The sequence below is a fragment of the Thermobia domestica genome, chromosome 11, assembly GCF_964235325.1.
Source record: "Thermobia domestica chromosome 11, izTheDome1.hap1.1, whole genome shotgun sequence".
Classification (NCBI taxonomy): domain Eukaryota; kingdom Metazoa; phylum Arthropoda; class Insecta; order Zygentoma; family Lepismatidae; genus Thermobia; species Thermobia domestica.
This window is the reverse complement of record NC_137464.1, coordinates 97,732,081-97,753,889: the sequence shown is the minus strand read 5'-3', so window position 1 is coordinate 97,753,889 and position 21,809 is coordinate 97,732,081. Positions and strand designations below refer to the sequence as shown.

At 35.9% G+C, this 21,809-nt stretch overlaps 1 protein-coding gene across 1 annotated transcript in view; it reads left to right on the top strand.

Annotated features, from left to right (window-relative positions):
• LOC145664306 (solute carrier family 12 member 7-like) overlaps positions 1-21,809 on the top strand; it is a 394,685-nt gene that overhangs the window by 332,799 nt on the left and 40,077 nt on the right. The window contains exons 17-18 of the mRNA XM_081730851.1: positions 6,744-6,851; positions 13,182-13,264. Of these exons, the coding sequence (XP_081586977.1) occupies positions 6,744-6,851; positions 13,182-13,264 (191 nt within the window). The remainder of the gene's footprint in view (positions 1-6,743; positions 6,852-13,181; positions 13,265-21,809) is intronic.

Sequence of the window (21,809 nt, the reverse complement as noted above, 5' to 3'; positions counted from 1 at the left end):
TCGCTGACATTCCTCCTCCATACGGACAAAAGCCCGTGTGAGTTTCCAACTTCGTTCTGTTTAAATAGATGAAATGATAGTTTCTAGTGAGCAACATGCAGAAGTTTGTACATATTTTTCCGAGAATAATCGTTTTCCAGACATATCATTTTGCAGTATATCATAAATCTGTATTCAATTATTGTGAAGCATTCTACAAAAAGCAGAAGATTTTGATTAAATTATAATAGGAAAATTGTGTGGTTATGCCTTCTTAAACTGCGAGGGCACGGTTGTTCAGTTGTAGAGCGCTTACCTCTGGTGCGTGGGGTCCCTCATACAATTTCCGGTCCAGTAAGTTTGTAGTGGATAACATCGTGTCCATGGGGTTGTCGTATCCATGGTGAATAACTCTCGCTTTCTCTCACATTCTCATCCCATTAATTCTTCTATCAGTCACTTGCCTTAACCATTGTCCACCTTACACTAAATGGCATAAACGTGGTACATTATACAGAAAATTAAGCTGCGCTAAGGAATACGATGCCGAATATAATTTGCAGAAGAACTGCGGAATATTCTTTACATAGTATGTTTACACTATTTTGTTAACAAGCATACCCACCTTTGCTAATAACGCGCCTGGTGCCTATAGACACTATGAGTTTCTACTATTTTCTCCCTGCCCTAACTTGGTTAAATACTTCCTTGCTTTTTGTGACCATCCAGCATAGATTTGGTCATTTTTTCTTTTTACACTTTAGTCGTTCACTTGCCAGCACACTACGGATCAAACCGTTCATGGACCAACCAGGTTTGCAGTTTCTTAACCTATTAGATACATTTCTTGTTTTTAATGGCCACTTAACACAGGTTGTTTTGTATTTGTTCCGCTATAGCTTTTATGGCATATATCTACGTGCTGTATTTTTACTCATAACGTTTGAGTCCTCATAAGGGAATCGGCACCTATGAAACCTATCGGCATATATGCAACTCACCTCTTAAAGAATTTGTAAATTATTTGTAGCTAATTTCGTGGTGAATGAAATACAAAATAAGTTATGTATGTTCCCTTAAAATTGGACAGTACGTATAAATATTGGATAATCTGAAAAATATTGCTACCATTTAACAGAACTTAGCCTATGTATTTTCAATTAAAATTTGGCAACTATTAATATCTACGTCTTATTGTCTTTTCTAACTTATATTCCGGAGAAAGAAATTAAATTAAAGAAATATATGTTTATGATGATCAAGAAACAATTATTCGTAACATACATTACAAAATTCATGAAACAGAAAAAAATATTGTTTCCTATTTTCAATAGTTTGCTTTAGTTCGGTATGTCTCAGAATATAACTTCTGTCACAGGTTACTACTTTATTATTTATTCAACGCAGAGGGAAAAAAGGGAATTTTGAAACAGTGTTACCATCTTGTACAGCACAAAATTCTCAAGTTTTACAGAGTACCGAATATCTCGGTAAGTACTTGACTTATCGATCTCAAATAAACGTGACAATGCTCCTTATAACATACTGATTTGCTTTTTAAATTTTAACCCGTTCTGTACTAGGGACCTTTTCCAAGTTATTGCACTATTTCCAAACTCAACTTTTCTCTCTTCTGTTATGGCAACACTGTTTAACTGATCCTTCTAAACTTGAAGTCATTTTAAAGAGTTCTTCCCAGTATTTAATTTGATGTGCATAAATAGTTACTACTTCATTTCTTGTGTGTGTTAACGCGTTTAAATTTGACACATGTTAAACGTTATTTCTCAAAAAGTATGCAACACTGATGTGCATGTGTCATCTCTTTCGTCTTTGTTTTCATTGCTGATTCGAATTATGAAATTAAATTTAGGTCATTCCACTTAAAAAATCATAACTTTATATTGGGTTGGCAACACTGTTCACCTGGTAATTGTACCCAATATATGTATAGATGCCCCCCTTCCTCTAGTTGCTTTGGGCAAAGTTTCGGTTCTCTCTCTTAGTTCCACTGTTCTAAAGGTGGGACATTATAAATGCTGCACCCGGTATATATAATCACCGAAAATGACTGATATTAGGGGGCGCGGTGGCTCAGTGATAGAGCGTTCACCTCCGGTGGTTGGAGTCCCGGGTTCGATCCCAGCTCGCGCCGTGTGTACTTTATGGTGGACAAACACCGTGCTCGTGGGTTTTCTCGGGGTTCTCCCGTTTCCTCCCACTTTCTTCATTCCACAATTTCATTCATTTCCCATAATCACCGTCTCCTTTAGCCTAACGGGCATAAGCGTGGGACGTAAAACTGAAAGATTTCATTTTCATTTTTGACTGATATTAATGCCGAATGCATAGTTTTCGGTGTCACTGAGACGAGCAATGACACTTCCGATGCTGTGCCCCGCAACTTGGAGGAGGGGAGGGTAGATATATAAAAATCATTGAAAATGGCCGGTATTAGTGCCGAATCCATAGTTTCCGGGGGTCGCTGTGATGAACAGTTACACTGTCGATGCCGTTTTGATCTAAATTCAGCCAAGCAACATGGGGGAGGATGAGGAGGGGATAGAAATATAAAAATAATCGAAAATGACCGATATCAGACAGCACTTTTGTAATAATAAAAAGTGACTGACTAGTGTAACATATTACTATTTTTTCTTAATTTAACCCAGCGAAGTGGGTAATTGATGCTACTATCTTATAAGACATTGAAACCAAACATTTTTCGTCATTGTCTTTAAAGCCTTTCCCCATACCTATTTCTCAACTCTCTCAAATTTAGCTAAATATTTTCCTCAATACCTTTTCAGTTCTGAAAATTGTTCAAGTAATAATTTACCATTAGCCCTAATTTAAAAAGCGCTTATGATCGAAAGAACAATTAAACGAAATAATATCATGTTTAGATAACTCATCTTGCAAGATGATCCACATATCTACTGGATGTCTTCTGTGGTTTAGGCCTACGTTTCGTCTAGTTCTACCATCGTGTAACCCTTAGTATATAGGAGTATTGGATGATATGTTATACCTAGGTATATATGACTATCAAAGATTTTATGATTCTAAAAGACCTCTTGGTATGTTATTGACAAAGTACTTTCAAAGACATTCTTTATTATTTATGAACTTGTGTGTTATGAGTACATTATAGTTAACTCACATTTACCAATGTTATTCGAACTGAAATATTTGGTAGATTAGGTTTATATTGATTACGCTTCCAGAAGACTATTTAAATTCACGATGAAAGTCATGTTAGGTAGGTTCGATCTACATTACATCATACACATATAGCTCGTCCAGAGTTAAGTCTGTACTGAGGTTGCTCATGGGCTTTTACTTCTGCGTACTTACCCCCTTAAACAGAACAGATTTCACTACTGTAGTTTATCTTAAAATTTTCGTAACTTCTCTTTTCCTTATAAAGTATTTAATTTGCTTTTAATGGCTAGTTTTTTTTTTTTTTTTTTTTTTTTTTTTTTAACTCGAAGGGGAAAGACACGATAAGCGTAACGTCTGCTAAAACGTTGCGGGTGCATTTTCACGTGACTAAAACTGTCTCCTCAAAGATACCGTTGCCAACAGACGAGAAATTTCATCGTAGTGTCAACCTACATTCGTGCGCTCATTATTATTGTCACTTCCACTGATTTCAAGTACGAAAAAAGGTAGCTAAAAAGGAATAAAAGTACGGTCAGAAAGAATTGAATGAAATCTTTCTGATTTTAAGAAAAAGTAAAATTTTACTTTCATTATCTTTCCTTTCCTTTTTTTCTATCTCAACCAAAGAAAAATATTTTAATCAAAGAAGGAAAGTGAGCGAAAATGTTGTTGCAGCTTAACGCTAGATTCGAACAACTTGTGTCCCCACCGGGAATCGAACCCAGAACCCTTTGATTACAAGGCGGTGAGTGTAACCACTCATCCACGGGGGGCACTGAATTAAAAGGCAGTAATAATTTCAGAGGATGGTCTGCGGGATGTTTTTTCAAGTACTTCAGTTTTATTAGCTCCATTATTATTATTATTATTATTATTATTATTATTATTATTATTATTATTATTATTATTATTATTTAACAAAGCTACAGCCATAATCCATATCTTTCCAAAACTATTAACTTATTTGTATTAAATATAAACGCTAAGTGTAAAACTTCTTAGGCCAAACACTGATTCATGAAGTGTTTCACGGAACATCTGAGTTCGATTATTAAATACATATAGGCCTACAGTATGTATTCCTCGTCGGGAAGGAAATTTCAGCGAGAATTGCTGCAGGACGCATTTCATATTTCTTTTATGTTTCCTGCATTGAAATTTCTTTGGGAGTTCATAACTGACTGATTTCTGTTGGGTTTCATAATAGCATTGGTTTCAGAAACTACACCAGGAGATAGGGAGACAGTTTGGTGCGGTGGGTGGGGCCAATAGCTTGCCTACTGTACCGTCTATTGTCGCGCTAGAAGACTCATGTCAGATTCCAGACGAAATTCTTCTCTTTTGTGTCTTTGCTATTGTGCAGTGTGTGGCGGAGTGCGGTCTCTGAACATTCGGCATTTTCTTGATTATGTTTATTTACTTAGGCGCGCTATACACTATAAGATAGATCCTCGGAAATCTCTTACGATTTGTCCTAGAGTCAAAATCTCAACGTGCATGGCATCAGATCTCATGTCATTTCCTGTTTTCTGAACGATCCTATGAGGTTTCTCTTGTTTAGAGCACGCTCTATTTCGTAAAGAAAATTCGTAAGATTTCGATTTAAGCGACATCAGGTGAGAGAAAGTGAAAACAAAACAAGTGAAAACACAACTGATGAGGTATCGTCTGATCGTACAGGTTAACTTTAGGTGCACCACTCGAAATAATTGTTGAAACATTATAATTCATCACTGTTTCCTAAATGATTTACGTTAACCGACATGAAAATTATTCACATAGCATAAATAAAATCCCTCAAGAGAACCATCACAATTGATGATAAACTACAATTCTTTTACGATTTGCGTACAAATATGGGGTCCGGATATATAACATAAAAACTATAGTGCAAAAAACGCAAACCAAGTTGTGCTAGGTGGCCGCTGGAAAACTACGAATGCTATCTAACAGTCAGGCCAGGGCGAAGCCGGGACCCGAGCGTCAGTCAGGGGTTGCGAGCGAAGGAAGCTGGCGCGTCAGTTAATGTAGTGAAAACGAGTGGGTTTCGGCAATGATACGAGTTTGAATAGAAATTGTCATGGTATCGTGGTGGTAGCGCTCCACTTGTAAACATAAACTATAGCTTCTGTAAACTATACAGAAATAAACCGGCGGTGGAAAATAGTATCACCGGTCATCTTTCATATGCATTCACTTAGGTAAATGTTTCGCAGAAGGGGTCCAAAATTAGGCAAAACATACATAATTTACAGGAGAAATGAAACATGCAAGTACTTAGACCTAACCAAATCTAATCTAATGAAATTAACTAACTTAAACTAACCTAATATTAATAGAAGTAGGCCTGTGCGAAATTCTGTCACTTTTTGAAAATTAGCTGGAATTATATACGAATATAACCTAACGTAACATAACCGTAACTAACCTGAACCAGCCTAAACTAAACTAATGTAAATAGAAACTACCGAAATTGCAACATTTCTTAGAATAATTAGCTGGACACTTTCTGCTAAACATTGTCTCTCATCTATTTTATCCGTCGTTAAAACATTTATAATAATTTTACACTAATAACCCTACAATTGTAAACATAAAATACAGCTGTATTACTTTGTATTTAATTCTGTTGTTTGCAGAAATTTGATCCTTATAAACATATCTTTCCATGTGAAGTATTAAATTTTATTTGTAAATCTTGTAACAAGTGGTACACCAAAAGTATGCCAGCACCCTTCTGACATTTATGTTCTTTTTTAGAGGTATCCAATTTAACAATATAACGCCTGTTATTAATATCAGTGGGATGTGCAGTATGGTTAGCATAGTAATTCTTCAATTTTGTACTTTTATTAAATAGAACTATTTAACAATGTTGATAAACGTCATTCGGTCAGACAGGAAAACTCTTCACGTGTATGGCACAAGAAGGGTAGGATTTCCTATAAGATATGTCATAACATTTTTCCGAAGATAAATCCTAAGATATTTCCTAGGATTGATCTCGTAGTGTATAACACGCCTAACTGTGTTGTTCTGGGAACAAAATCGCGCTGTCTGTGTGTGCATAGGTGCGTGAGTGTGTGTTAATATATCGAAGAAATTAAAGCCAGCGCCTCTTTTAAGCGTAAGAGTGGCCAAGTGTTGAAGAGCAAAGAGAGCACATATTGTTATGAACGTGTTTAATTATTTAAAGCAAAAAAATTAAGGTAAAAGTATAAGTTGGGTGGGTTGGGATGGTGATGATGATATGGAAGGAATTGATTCTTTGGAGTGCGATTGATTCAATGTGGTAAGTTGTTTATTATTATTATTATTATTATTTATTAATCGTTGTGGTGTGGATTTATTTTTTTACTAAGTGAGTTGGCAACATCAGTCGGCAGTATATTAGAAGCGCGATCTGCTCTGCATTTGTTTCTAATGCTCAACTTGGCGTCGCTGTTCCCATATGACCAACAGTCCACTCTTAAGTCTGGATAAGCTATAGTACAAACTGAATCAAATAATACTAAGTGATAAAAATGTTTTTCAAATCATTTGTTCGTTCTCTTAATGACTAAAATTAATAATAATTATTTTTTTTTGTACTTGTATAGATTTGTAAGAAACCTTCGAAGCGTCGTGTTGTAACCCGACCACCTAAAAAGGTAGCTTTCGATATGAAATTAGGACTACTACAGTTTCCTATAGGTGCAACAAAGAAGGTAAGGGTTTCCTTAAAACGATTTGTCTATGAACTATAAAAAAAAATAATCATTTCGATAGTTCAAAGTATTATTGGTTACTTTTCCCTTTTTCTATAAAGCAGGTGAACTAGTTTTCTTCGAATGAATCATCTAAAAACTATGAAAGAGTTGTTTTTAATTTGATAACTCAGTGACGTCTTTGGTTACCTCTCCCATTCTCTATAAATCAGACGAACAATTAAAGAGGAGACAACCTTTACTTGGCGAAGACAGTACTGGAGTCAATGGTTTTTACAGGTGCACTGCTTGTGGATCTGTTCTTACTCGTTCGCTGTCAAGTGTCTATACATCTTTCTCCCCCGTCTCTCCTTAGCTTTTGCTCTTTTGCCCTTGGTCCTATTTTAATAGAGTGGTAGTTTACCCTGTATTTATTTTAATTAAGCTCTGACAATTTGAAAGAGAAATCTTCGGCCGCATTTCTTATGAAAGACTACTGCATTGTACAAGAACTTGAATGAATATTCTCTCTAATTAGAACACAGATCGGCGCAAAAATCAGTTTACTCATATTCAAAATTCAAGTTGAACAGCAAAGGTCAGCTGCATTGTGGGTCCATACACAAATTACCCTTCTTAATGGTGTTGTTTACATTGTCCTCCACTCATTGCATGATATTGTGTACAAAGTTCAACAACAGCGTAGCATATACGCTGCAGCAAAATTTTATCATTGTTCACATGAAACAGGTTGATAACTTATTATTTCAGTGCATCTAAATCTGACGGCGGCGAGGAGGATGCCATATCCTTAAGAATTCCTCACAAAGCAAAATCCTATGTCGTGTATTGGCGGGGTCACTCAATGGTACCGTTCTAGCCGCTTTTGAAATTTGGCATTCAAAAAAGCTCGAGCATCAAGTCTACAATGAGAAGAAGAACGACATATATATGATAGTACTAGTCGGATATATCCGATTGTTTGGAGGTCATTTCCTCCAGTTCTATGCTGATGCGTTGACGTGAGTGTCCTTCTGATCTTGTGTACAAATCATCAGCACGAATTTCGCCATTATATGTTGCATCTCTAGATCTTCGTGTAAAGTATCCTGGATCTCGGAAGAAGAGGTCGATTTCAGCAATTTAGATTCTGTTTCGCCTGTATCTTCCGGCAGTACTTCCTACTTGCCAATTATCGGTAACCTAAAAGAATGGTTGAGATCACCTTGGGAAAATGACAATATGTAATACCGAAGAATTAAGACTGATCGTTACGAAGTGTGACAAGTTGGAGGGAGGGGTAAAAATTTGTCAAAAATAGCGTTACGTAATATGTGAACGATTCCCAATCCCCAGACTCGAACATAATTAAATATCTCATCCGTTTTGGAGGCACGAATCCGACGCAGATTTCCGTTACCATCCTCTGTCGCGTAACTGGATGATGCATTGCACGCGGAATGGTGTAATACTCCACTTGCTACCTCTATGACTCCATTTCGTGCTGAATCAGAGCTGCTCTGAAGTGAAAGATGGTCCAGCACCATTCTAATCTGATAACTTGTACTTCTGTCAAGTGTTTCCATTGAATTGAAAAGGATCTGCATTTCATACACGCTTTGAGCTTGCCGAGTTCTACCATCGCGCAAAGTTTGGTCAAGATCCGATAAGTTTAGTCGAAAATACACCCATTATTTCCATCAATTTTACATTGAACTTACAATAATAAAAATATTTATTAATAACATTACATCTGTAATGATATATGCAATTGGGACTTAGATCTTCAACTGAGTATTCAAACATTTCAATCCTGGCTATGCAAAAAGGATAAAAAGTATATTTTTAAAGGCGAAAGAAAATGGAATAAAATTTTTGTATACAGTATATCAAGTTGCAGGTAACCTGAGACTGCAATAATTATGTTTTAGAAAGGTGTAACATTAATTTGTTCTTCTCATTTCTATTCTCGTTCTTTGCAAGTGCTTTCAGATTCAAACTACTTTATCTTCTACACAAGATATTTGGAGAGATTCGACCCCTATATTCGTCCGGAGATGTCCATTGTATTTACTATTCCAAACAAGAACGCACTATTATCTCATCACTTCCACTTGTCACTGTTGCGAAATACACAATAGAGGTATGATTGACAAAACATTATCTGAACATTCCGCTAGAGATTTTTGCGAAGTCTGACTCACAAAACTACAAAATATGTAAAGAATTGTTCTTCAAGGACACGTTACAACAGTTTAACATTGTATAGATGGAACTCGAAAGGTGATTTAAAATTTTTAAAAGCAAGAAGAAAATGGTAATTTCTTTTTGACATTTACTAAAGTAGTTTAATATGAACTAAGTTAGCAACCTTGTGGCTGACAGAGTGGTAAACATCTTTTGTGAAGTTTTACACAGCGGATGCTTGGTCTTCCACTTCCCGTGTGGCTGTTACTTCTACTCCTCTTTAGGTTGATGCAAGGAAGATGGATCCAATACAGGAAAAACGATTATGATTTCATTAGACACTCACCGATCTTTCTACTTACATGGAAGCAGTTTCTAGACAAGTACCTAGTTTCATCGTAAAAATAATAAAAATAAAATAAAATCGGAAACGAATTATACGAAATTTTAAGTTAAGAAATGGACTATACTTAATGTATATAAAATTCTAAAGGGTAGATACTGTCTACTCTGTCATTCCTCAAGCCTCGGCGCTGATAATTGTTATCAGACTTAAGAAGAACAAAAAATAGAAATGAATGCAAGAAGAAATTTTATTTGTGGCCACCTGGAAGTACAGACAAGACTCACAACTCACTTTATCGGATACCATGTTAAATCCTAATAATTATTATATTGTTCGTTGTGCGTATGTTTGTTATCTATTGTGAATGCAAATTCGATTTTCGGAAGTTATATTTCAAATGAAGTAGTTATGTGTTTCATTCCAAAATATAATAAATTTACTCTGTAGTGTGCTGCTTCTTTCTTCTTGATTCAAACTTGTATTTGGATCGAGACCCAAAGAACATTATTACTACATTGAAAAATTATGATAAAGTTAATCAAATTAATATTGGATACCTAAAATTTAATATAAAAAAGATGAGAATTTACAGATTACAGTTTAAATATAACTCTTCTCAGGGGTAAAAGTGTATCTGAAAAGGTAGGGGGACGCTGGACTTCACGCCATCTCCCTGTCTATCTTTGCCAATTGTAATTTTTATAGAAAGTGGGGGGACGCCACAGATATTTTCGGGAAGTCAAGGCACGACGTTCCCCCGCGTCCTACTCACTTTTATTCCTGACTCTTCTTTAATTTCGCAGACACTTGTGTTGTCTCTTAGCTATAGAGAAGTTCCAACTTAGACTTTATTAAAGATCATTGGATAGAGTACAACTAGTTAGAGTACAACAGTCAACAGATATATATTTCTTGTGGTTTTAAGATTGAAATTGTTCCCTTTCCTATAAAAAAAAAAAAAATAGGAAAAAGTTCTTGTTAGAATCTACAAGATAACATCTCTTCCAATGTGATATATACGAGGTGGAAGGTAACAACGCCGAAAAACTTTAGGACGTGATTCCTTATATGAAATAAAAGAAAAAGGTTCTATTAAACATGGGTCAAAAAACTCTCCTTTCAGAGTTATGAACCGTCGAATATTCGAAAAATCACGTTTCAAAAAGCCCTGGCCTAGAAACTATAGGGCCTATCCCAAGAAATTTAAGGAATTACACAGGGACTAGTATGCGTTCTACCTAAATATTTATGTTTCAGAATTCACCGGTACCAGCGAAACGAACGCACCACTAGTACTTAAAGGCGTACCCCTATACTCAGTGGCGGATTAACGCACAGACACAGTACGCACGTGTCTAGGGCACCAGCGCTAAAGGGGCGGCCAAGAAAAGTATATTTAAGATGTGAGAAGTAGGGTAAACAAACAACTCGTTCTCCAAGCAAAAACTGAAGCAGAATATGGAAAAATGTTTTAAGAACATTGGTTGCAGTTGTGAAATTTCTCATTTCATGGACATGAGGAGACATTCGGGTCATCCATAATGGAAGTTACATGGGGGTTTTAGAAGTCGTAGCAGAATTCGACCCTTTCTTAAGCAATCATATAGCACGGTTTGGTAATGCTGGGAGAGGAATTCTTTCCTATTTGAGCTCGACCATATACGATGAATTTACCCAACTTTTGGGAGATAAATTAGCTGAAGAAATTGTGAAAGAGTTGAAAGAAGCCAAGTATTACTCCATCATTGTTGATTCCAGATCTGATATTGCACATATAGATGAGTTCACTTTCGTGATTCGCTATGTTCTTCCAAATGGTAAAACAGCATTAGGTTTATTGAGCACCCAGGACATAAATCTGAGAAGTTAACAGAAGTCGTGGTGACAGAAATTCTAAATCTTGGACTGGATATAAAACACTGTAAGGGACAAAGCTACGATAATGCTAACAACATGTCAAGAGCTTACGATGGATTGTAGGAAAGAATTAAAGATGTTAGTCCTTCGACAGAATACATACCCTGTTTTGCGCATTCCGTAAATCTTGTAGGAGCTTGTGCCACTGAGTCTTGTCGTGACACTATTTCGTTTTTTGGTTTACTGCAGAACCTGTATAACTTCTTCTCAGCCTCAGACACAAGGTGGGCAGTTCTACTAAAACATTTGAAGCCACAGGATCAATTGTTTTGAAAAGCTTATCAGGAACTCGTTGGTCAGCAAGCCCAGAAGCGTGTAAAGCACTTTTGACAAGCTACAGTGAAATTTGTGTAGCTCTGAAGCAAATTGCATGTGACAACAATGAAAAACCACAAACATGTAGTGATTCTGATGATTACTGGCGAAAACTACAACAGTTAGAGTCGGCATTGATGTGTACTATCTGGGCAAAGATCCTGGAACAATTCGATGCAGCCAATGAAACACTACAAGCAACATATTGATGTGAGTGAAGCAACAGAAGTAATTGCAGGATTAGTAGCATATTTGCAAATTGTTCGTAGGGAGCTCAATGCATACGAGGAGGAAGCGAAGAACATAAGTGGATGTCAGAAATATCTGCATAACAAGGGACGAAGAAAAGTAGGAAAACTGCTGCCGATGCAACAAAAGAGGGAGAACACATATTTACAGGAAGAGAACGATTTCGTATGGAGACATTTAGCGCAATTGTGGATTCCATTATCTCTGAATTGTGCAGAAGGAAAAAGGTATATAACATGATAATGAAAATTTTAATTTCCTCCCAAAGCTAGATAGTATGGACTGTAAGACCGTCCGAGCAAAAGCGAATGCATTAGTTCTCCATTACAAAGATGACTTAAATGACAGTTTTTCGAATGAATGTATTCATTTCAAAGCTCACTTGAAAGTGTGTGGTGTAGCCATCAAAACTGCATCTGAAATGCATCCGCAACAAAGAAACTCGAAACCATCTTTCCCCATGTAGATATTTTGCTACGAATGTTTGTATCTGGGCCGACTTTGAACTGTTCAGGGGAAAGATCTTTTTCTGTGTTAAAACGCGTTAAGAATCATTTACGGTCCAGAATGCACAACAAAAATCTTTCAGCTCTTAGTAAGATGTGTATTGAAAGCGGACTGTTAAGAAAGATAGATTTTGAATCCGTTGTTAGTTTATTTGCAGGTGCTAAAGTCAGGAAGAAGTGCTTTACTCTGTAACAAATATCGTACGATTTTCAGTAGCTGTTGATGTTAGAGATAAAAAGATAGTATTACCGTCCAAATTATGACATGTAAAGATGTAGCCTATAACCACTGTAAGATTCAAAGCGTCATAAATATTCGTTTTATGTCGTGTATGAACGGAGTTTTTGTATAGTGGTATGTATATTATATTTTAAACATGAGTTGTGCTAGTGTTTTATGAAGTGCGTAGGTGTATGTTGGAGAGGGGACGCCTTCGCCGATAACGGAGGATGGTAAAATATGGATATTTAGATAGAGCGCATGCTAGTTCTCGTGTAATTCCTTAAACCGCTTGGCATAAGTCCTATAGTTTCTAAGCCAGGACGTTTTGAAATGTGATTTTTCGAATATTCAGCGGTTCATAACACTGAAAGGAGACATTTTTTGACTCACGTTTATTAGAACTTTTTTTCTTATATCTCATGTAAGGAATCACCTCCCAAAGTTTTTTGGTGTTTACCCTGTATATTATTCGTGATAATATTTTAGAATGTTTTAAACAAAACATGTACTAAAGTTCACTACTTCTGCGAATTTATATTTGTAATACATTCACATTTTTCATATAGTAGTATCTTATTTTTATACAACATAATACGGTATTATTTTAGGGCCTTAAATTTTGGATGAAGCACAGTGAACCACATGTGGAGCTTGACATAACTGAAGAGGAGATGAAAGAGAAGAAGAAGAAGTAAGTATAAACATTCTATAATTTTATACAAAACACGAAAAATTCAACTTCAGAGGTGACGTTTTATAACAAATGAAATAGAAAAAAAACGTTGTTATAAAAATAGGAGAAACTATACCGTATTTTACGGACTATAAGCCACTACGGGCTATAACACGCATCTTAATTTTTAAGCATTTTTTTAAAAAAGTACCGTAACATTTTTACCACTTTTATTATTAGATTGCAAAGCTTGTGAATCCTCGCAACTCATGTTCGTCACATCACACAGTGGTTCCAACAGGCCTAAAACCCGGACAAAAATGCAATTTTTAAAGTACGAATATCGTCGCTTTTCGACTGCATATTTTATGTGTGGCAGTAATAAAACTGAAGGGCACGGAGAGATAAGCCTCTCGCCAGAGGGCGGTCATAGCTTGAAGTATTAGGTCCTGTGTGTGTGGTTTTGCTCTCCAGCGTTAGTGAGGTAAAATGCCCGTTGTTGCAATACAAGATACTGTCATCCGTGGTTATTATTTCTGGTGATTATTGTGTCATATGAATTGACTTGTGTATTTTTTCTAGCTATATCCATAAAGTAATACATTTTAAGGTACACAGTTGGTTCTTGATGAGTTAATAAATAGCAATGTGGCTATAAGTTAATTGGAAGTCCTATTCTTGTAATTATGCAGAGCTGTAAAATTTTGCCGGTGTTTGCCGATGCTGATATCTACTGTTATATATTATTCTTTTAGATTTATCTCCTAAAAAACAAATTATGGTGTTCTGCGATTTTTAATTATATTGTAAATAGTATCTGCCTATGCCATATGAAACAGAATGAGAGATTAACTCCGTGGCAAAACCAGAAAGTCATTTCTATCGATTTTTATGTAAGCACGGGTGTTATACTCCGTTTCCAATTGAATATAAGCTGTGTTTGTTCAGAATGAAATATTGCAGCAATATATTATTACAAGTAAATTTTCCTATACACAGGTTGAAAATGGAATATCGACGCGTACAAGAAACGTTGTATATAGATTTTACAATTACATTCTGGTAGGAGTAAAGAACAAAAGACATTATTGTTAAACCGCATAATACATGAAACAGGGATAAACGATACAGACAAGAAGCGGGAACATACTGACAATAATATTTCGCGATTTTGTAGCGAGTTATTTCGCTGACTGGACAAGGCGGGTAGGAATTCACAGACATTTCTGAAAAACAATGCAAAGTGGTTCGACCAAGACTTTACTTCCAAAATTAATGTTAAAATTCCATCTTCTTCTACTTCTAAGAGAGGAGGACCGCAAGCGGACTTCAATGAGAGCTGTGTTAGATCGAAGAGAAGGAAAACTGTTTTCAAGAGTGCAGAATCTTTAATATTTGTAGCAGCTATGAAGAAAAGAGAAAGTGGCATCATAGACTCTGCAAAACTAATTGACGAAATGCAGATATCGCCTACATTAGCAATCAAAATTAAGAGAGCTTAGCAGTCTGTTTCGTAAAGCTGGCCTATTGGGAGCTACACAAAAGATCATGCATCAGCTCTGTTCCTCGAGGCAGGTAAGGGGCGAAAAATCTAAATGTTAATATCTATCCATCATACAGTATAAAAGAATTTTGGTTGCTAAAGTGGTGTTATTTTCAAAATGTAACCATCAGAAGAAAACACTTAAGTTAATATTCAAGATTTACTAGATCATACTACACATCGACTGCTACAAGTGCAAAGAGCCATTATAGGAACAAATCCTAAAAAATACTATCTAGAGTCACTGATACTTTTGTCCCAATGGGTATTTGATGGGAGTAGTGGCCAGTCTCAGTACACACAGAACAAGATTACTTTTCAGATAACGACATATTTTTGACGTCATTAGTCTCACTGCAACTATACTCCACGAACGACTAATTTGAGCAAATGGTAATATGGCATAATCCTAAACCACCTTCCACACTCTTTTTGTTGACCTATTAAATTTCGGTTGCGAAAACAGTTACAGGGCCTCGTGAGAAAACAAACTTCCAACTTCGAACAGTAAATTAAGAATCTCAGCAAAACTGAATATTCAATTAAGGGCAAAATAATTCAAGTATAACATCAACTTTCATTAACGATGGTAGATGGAAAAGTATGCAGTGTAATTACTTCAACATCCACCCAGAATTGCTACATTTGCGGAGAAAAATTATGAACCCACTGGATATTCTACAGAACTACCATCACAAGTGGTAATCGTAAGTTTTCTCCTGACAAGTCAAGCAGCCTGCCCCTAATTATATAGCGAAACAAGCATAAGGGCGCATCATTATCTTTAATGAAGAGAAGAAAGTCTGTGATAGTAATGGTCGTTTGCAGATTTACAATACCTCCCACGGTGTATACAGTAGCGACACAAAATATTAAGCTAATAGTATGTGGAACCATAATCTACGATGATTGTCCATCTCGGATGTTCATAAAGGGAACATTGACCAGTGAGATCAAGTCGATCTCTATCAAGTCGTTCTGTCGGTATTCTTATACCATCAGGGAAACGTGCTAAGCTGTTCAATCGTCTGTCCACCCATCCATCTGTCTACCGACGGTTCAGAACGAAAATGATAAAAGATATCTAGAGACCCTCCTGTAACCCTCTACTCGAACTGGAAGTGATAGAAATCAATCATTTTCCGGTTCAGTGTAGATCACAGTTGAGCAAACACGGTAACAAACAGCGGTTTTCTAGAATTAACTCATCGTTCCAAAAGAAATTCCATCTCCGCCATTTTCTCTTTACTCAAAGTGGAAGTGGTAGAAATCTTGCAGTAGATATAGTACCAATTTCGTCTTCGAAATTGGTTTTCATATTTCTAAAACGATTAGATGTGGTGAAAAATGGTGCTTTCTGATATAGATGTAGAGAATAAGCCTCGTTTCTACTTTTATTTCTCTATCTAAGCCGAAGGTGGTGAACGTCAGGGCTGGATTAAGAGGAGCCTTAGGATGGCTATAGCCCCAGGTGGAAAGGAGCCTCCACTGTGATCAAAATCTCAACTGGATCTCTAAAAAGAATCATGAATATACAACCATCATCATAAAATAAAATATGACCAAAAATATGAAACATATTCCCTTCACTTTCCTACTTTACTTTCACAAAAATGTATTAGGTGAAGTCAGCAGGGACCACATATTTTTTCTAGCCCCGGGCCCCCCAGATAGGTTAATCCAGCCCTGGCGAACATCTATGATTTCCAGTTTCAACACTGATCGCCTACTTAACAAATGGTCATTGCAATAAAGGAATAAACTAGGAGATAAAACATCCTTATGGTAATGGATCCATAGACTATATATATTTATTGCAATCTGAAGTGTAGAAATGTATAATAATTCGCATAAAACCAAAACCGCAAACTGTTTATTGATATGGATTGTGTAATCCTATCCCAAATATAGATTTCAACATATCAATAGTATATATATCTTTTGATAGTATATCTTCCCTTTTCAATATTGATTTATATATATAATAACTAACTGCCTAGGAAACCCGCAGATTTAATGCTGCATTCTCAAAAGTTCTCCGTTGACTTCTGTCCTTAGCCAACTGGATCCAGTTTGTACTTTGAATTCATATTTCTGCGAGATCCATCTTATTGTCTTCCCATCTGCTTGCAGGTCTTCCAATGGTCTTTCTTCCATTGGGTTTCCTGTTAAAATTTTGAAAGTATTCCTATTTTCTTTCATTCTGGCTATATGGTCTGTTCAAAGCCTCATAAACTTAATGATCCTAACAATGTTACGTAAACAGTATAAATTATGCAATTGCTCGTAATAAAGTTTCCGCCTTTCCCCATTCCCGTCCCTTTTGAATCCGAATATTTGTATCAGAATTTTATTGTCAAGTTTTCAGTCTGCAATTTTCAATCAAGGTAAGCGATCAAGTCCCGCATTCATAGAGCACATGCATATGTTTTAAAGAGTCTTTCCTAGTAAGATAGTGAAATCGGCCCTTGATCCAAATTAGGTCGTTATTTACCCAAAAGGTTGCCCTTGACCTAAAACTCCCTTAAAAAATTGACCTCCTAACCCCTTCCTTTACCAAATTATCGTATCATACATGCTCAACATTGAATATTTTTTTAAAAAAATTAATGGTGGGGATAGAAATATTTTGAAAGTTTCACAGATTATAGATACTACCTAGTTGTAAATGTGCAATTTTTCAAAACCATTGATGCGTATTTTCTTTCTTTTTGTGTGTGTGTGTGTGTGTGTTGAAAATTTCAAAAAATTATAGAAAAGTTTTTTGGGGGGACACGTCGCTTCTTTTGTTTAAAAATTGGTTATACCCTTAGTTACAACATATATTTTTTCAGGGCCTGAAAGTGATGGCAACATTTTCAAAAAGAAATAAATCTGAAAACAAACGTGTTTATCGCACAGTTTTTCCACCATTTTAGGACTCTTAAGGTGAGAGCCTCTTCACACAATCCTTTGCCAGAGTTCACAATTTTCCTTTTTTTTCGTCCCTTCCCCGTCTGTTGTTCTTCGGCTGCTTCAATTGTGTCCATTTTCGAACAGAAACACCAAATATAACAGTGCTTCCACTTCAACCGACTCTTGCACAACAAAGTTACAGTCATCTCACGTCGCCTCCTCGTATCTACCAGTGCTTGCTTCACTGGCCGTACACTGTGGCGCTCTCTGTTAACTGCATCGAGAAACGGTGACTCGCTACCAATGAATAATGTTTTCCACAACTGACGCACTAGAGGCAGCGGGAAAACAAGTACGCCTTCTATATCTATATTTTACCTGGAATCGAAGTAACTTCAAGTACCTTGTTATTGTAGAGGGACGAGCATTATTTGGATAACTATCAGATAACAAAAGATACGTTTTGTTTCGGATTCTGTGTACCTTATTTGTCACTTTATTTTCTTTGTTTTGAGTTTTCTTAGGTGATGTAAACTATATTTCGTTGCTGTTTCGTTTCTTCATTTACGAGTATGTACACCTTATTCCAGAAAGGTTAAGCGCATTGATTATGGCTGTTTTGAGGCAAAGCTTTTCTAAGTCCAACTTCGGATATCTTCGTAAACAGTTAAGCAAAGATCCCAGGTCGAGGCCATCCAACCTTCGTAATCGGGAAAATGTGTGCAGATGTTTTTTTTCTTTTTTAAGGTTTAATACAACATGTCAAAATGTTATTCAGTGTAGAAAAAGTAAGTTGATTGAAATACTTAATTATGCAATATTTCGAAAATATGTATACATATGAGCTCATGCTGGCTTTGTCATTTCTTTTCCTTTCAAGAATTTTCGAATGCCATCCAGTGCGATATACCTTTCCGTTTAAAATTTTTCCGTTGACCATTGCTTTCCGGGATCATTCACTTATCACGAGCACCCCAAAGAGTGAGCCTCCGTGGTATACGCACTACGCGGTAGATGTCTTCAACTGCGAACTTTTTGTGAAAATATAATCTAGAGTAAAACTTTACTTCGTCGTAACGAAAGAAATTGAACTTGTAGTTTGACGTGTCATCATTTGTGACCCCTTTGGTGTATCAGAATGAGATAACGTTACCATTCATTATTTCTTAGGAGCTTTTGAATGGTGCCCAAATTCACATGCCTTTTCATTTAAAAGTTTTCGCTCTCTTTTCTTTTTATTGAGAATATTCTTTTAAGTATGGAATCATAAATGACAATGTTCACATATGTTCATATGTGTGCATAGTTTCGAAATATTGTATCGTTAAGTTTTTCAATCAATTTTACTTCTTTTCTACACTTAATAACATTTCAACATATCTTATTATACTTAAAAGAAAAATACATCTGCACAATTTCGGCCGATTGCAAAAGTTGACTTGGGGGCTCGAACTTGCCACCTTTGGGTTTACCGTTTCCAAAGATACCCGATATTAAACTTAGAAAAGCTTTGCCTCAAAGCAGCCATAATCAATGCGCTTAACCTTTCTGGAATAAGGCGTACATACTCGTAAATGAGGAAACGAAATAGCAACGAAATACAGCTTACATCACCAAAGAGAAACCAAAACAAAGAAAGTAAATTGGCAAATAAAGTACACACAATCTGAAACAAGAGCTCCTCCGTGGCTAAGCGGTTAGCGTACGCGCCTTTGGCGTTGGAGACCCGGGTTCGATTCCCGGCAGGAGCTCATGTGGTTCGGATTCCACGTTAATCAGTAGGTCCACGTCTCATATAGCCTCGCTGCTGAACGGGACGTTAAACTCAAAATCAACTCAACAATCTGAAACAAAACGTGTCTTTTGTTATCCGATAGTTAGGTAAAATATAGAAATAGAAGGCATACTTGTTTTTTCGCTGCCTCTAGTGCGTACTCGAAACATCAGTTGTGGAAAACATTATTCATCGGTAGCGAGTCGTCGTTTCTTGATGCGGTTAACAGAGCGCGCCACAGTGTGCGGCCAGTGAAGCAAGCACTGGTAGTTACGAGGAGGCAACGCGAGATGTGTGTAACTTTGTTGTGCAAAAGTCGGTTGAAGTGGAAGCACTGTTATATTTGGTGTTTCTGTTCGGAAGTGGACACAATCGAAGCAGGCGAAGAACGACAGACGAGGAAGGGACGCAAGAAAAAGGAAAATTGTGAACTCTGGCAAAGGATTGTTTGAAGGGGCTGTCACCTTGAGGGCCCTAAAATGGTGGAAAACCTATGCAAGAAAACATGTTTCTTTTCAGTTGTATTTCTTTTGGAAATGATGTCATGATTTTCAGGCCCCGAAAAAAATACATGTTGTACCAAAGAGTATAACATTTTTTAAAACAAAAATCAGCGACGTGTCCCCAAAAAAACATTTCTACGATTTTTTGAAATTTTCAACACACACAAAAAAAACAAAGAAAATACGCATCAATGGTTTTGAAAAAAAAACTGCACATTTACAGCTAGGTAGTATCTACAATCTGTGAAACTTTCAAAATATTTCTACCACCTCCACCAAAATTTAAAAAATATTTAATTTTGAGCATATATGATACGATAAATCGATAAGGAGTCAAAAACATTTTTGAGGTAGTTTTAGGTCAAGGGCAGTGGTTGAAATGAGGCGGTATGCGGTGGTATGTGATACCGTCTTTGGTTTTCGGTGATGAAGGCATACCGTCTCTAGTTTTTTAGTAATCAAGACACACCTCCACGGGAGAGTAGATGTTAAATACCTTTAATAATTCCACTTTTATACACAGTAATTGACGAATAGCTTTCCACGTAAAAAGTTTTTTTTTTCTTATGTAGAAATAATTTCTAAGCTGACAACACAACTTTACAATAAATTACTATTCTAGAAATATAAAGTACAAATCTTATAAACATAAATGATATTCAGTCAAACAGAAGAGTTATAATAATTTTATTTCTATTAAAAGAAATAACTTCTCACTCAATAAATACACTATATCTATTGATTAAAAAACTCAAGCCTATTATGAATAAAAAAACACTTATTCTATTTAAAAAGACAAATCTAGTCATACAAATTGAAAAAGGTCAAACCATGGCCTAAGGGCAACTAAACCTTCTTTAGTTCCACAAACTAAAATTTTATTCTAAACTACTCAAGCAGCTACAGTCATAAGAATCTCGATCCTGCAAAAAAAATTAATAAATTTAAAGGTAATCAATGTAATATTAATAATAAATATTCTCGCACACTTCCTCCCCAACAAGAATATAAATTAGAATAAGGTATTCCATGTTGAGTATATGAATATAAATATAGTCTATAGGCAGCTCTAAAAAAAGAAAGCAAGGCTAACCCCAATATACTCAATCAAGATCAACCAACAATTCTATTTAACAAACTAATTTCTCCTAATAAATTTAATGTTGGTGGTGCAGCTATATTAGCAATTCTTAATAAAAATCATCACAACCCTAAACTCGGCATAAAAGACAGTATTCCACGATTAATTAACAGTCTTCGACTTCCTAGACGCTCATAAGAAATATTAGCAAGACAAAATAATCCTGAAGAACACAAACCGTGAGCAATTATTAATGTAAGAGCACCTCTAAATCCTCATAGTCCCATCGTTAATAAGCCTATCAATACTAAGCCTATATGAGCGACAGAAGAATAAGCAATTAAAGACTTTACATCAACTTGTCGTAAACATACCAATCTAACTGATCAAATACCCACAACTCTAATACCAAATCAAATTAAATTTATGCTTACAGCTACATTTTCTATAAAATACATAATACGCAATAATCCATATCCTCCTAGCTTCAATAAAACTCCCGCCAAAATTATTGAACCACTTACAGGTGCTTCAACATGTGCCTTAGGTAGTCAAAGATGAACCAGAAATATAGGTATTTTAATTAAAAAAGCAATAACTAAAGCAAAATATCACATATAATATGTAATCCCTAAATCTATTACACTTCTCATATTAATTATCAATAAACTACCCTTAATATATTCTAAATAGAAAATACCAATCAAAAGTGGAAGTGAAGCAAAAAGGGTATAAAATAATAAATATATCCCTGCCTGTACTCGTTC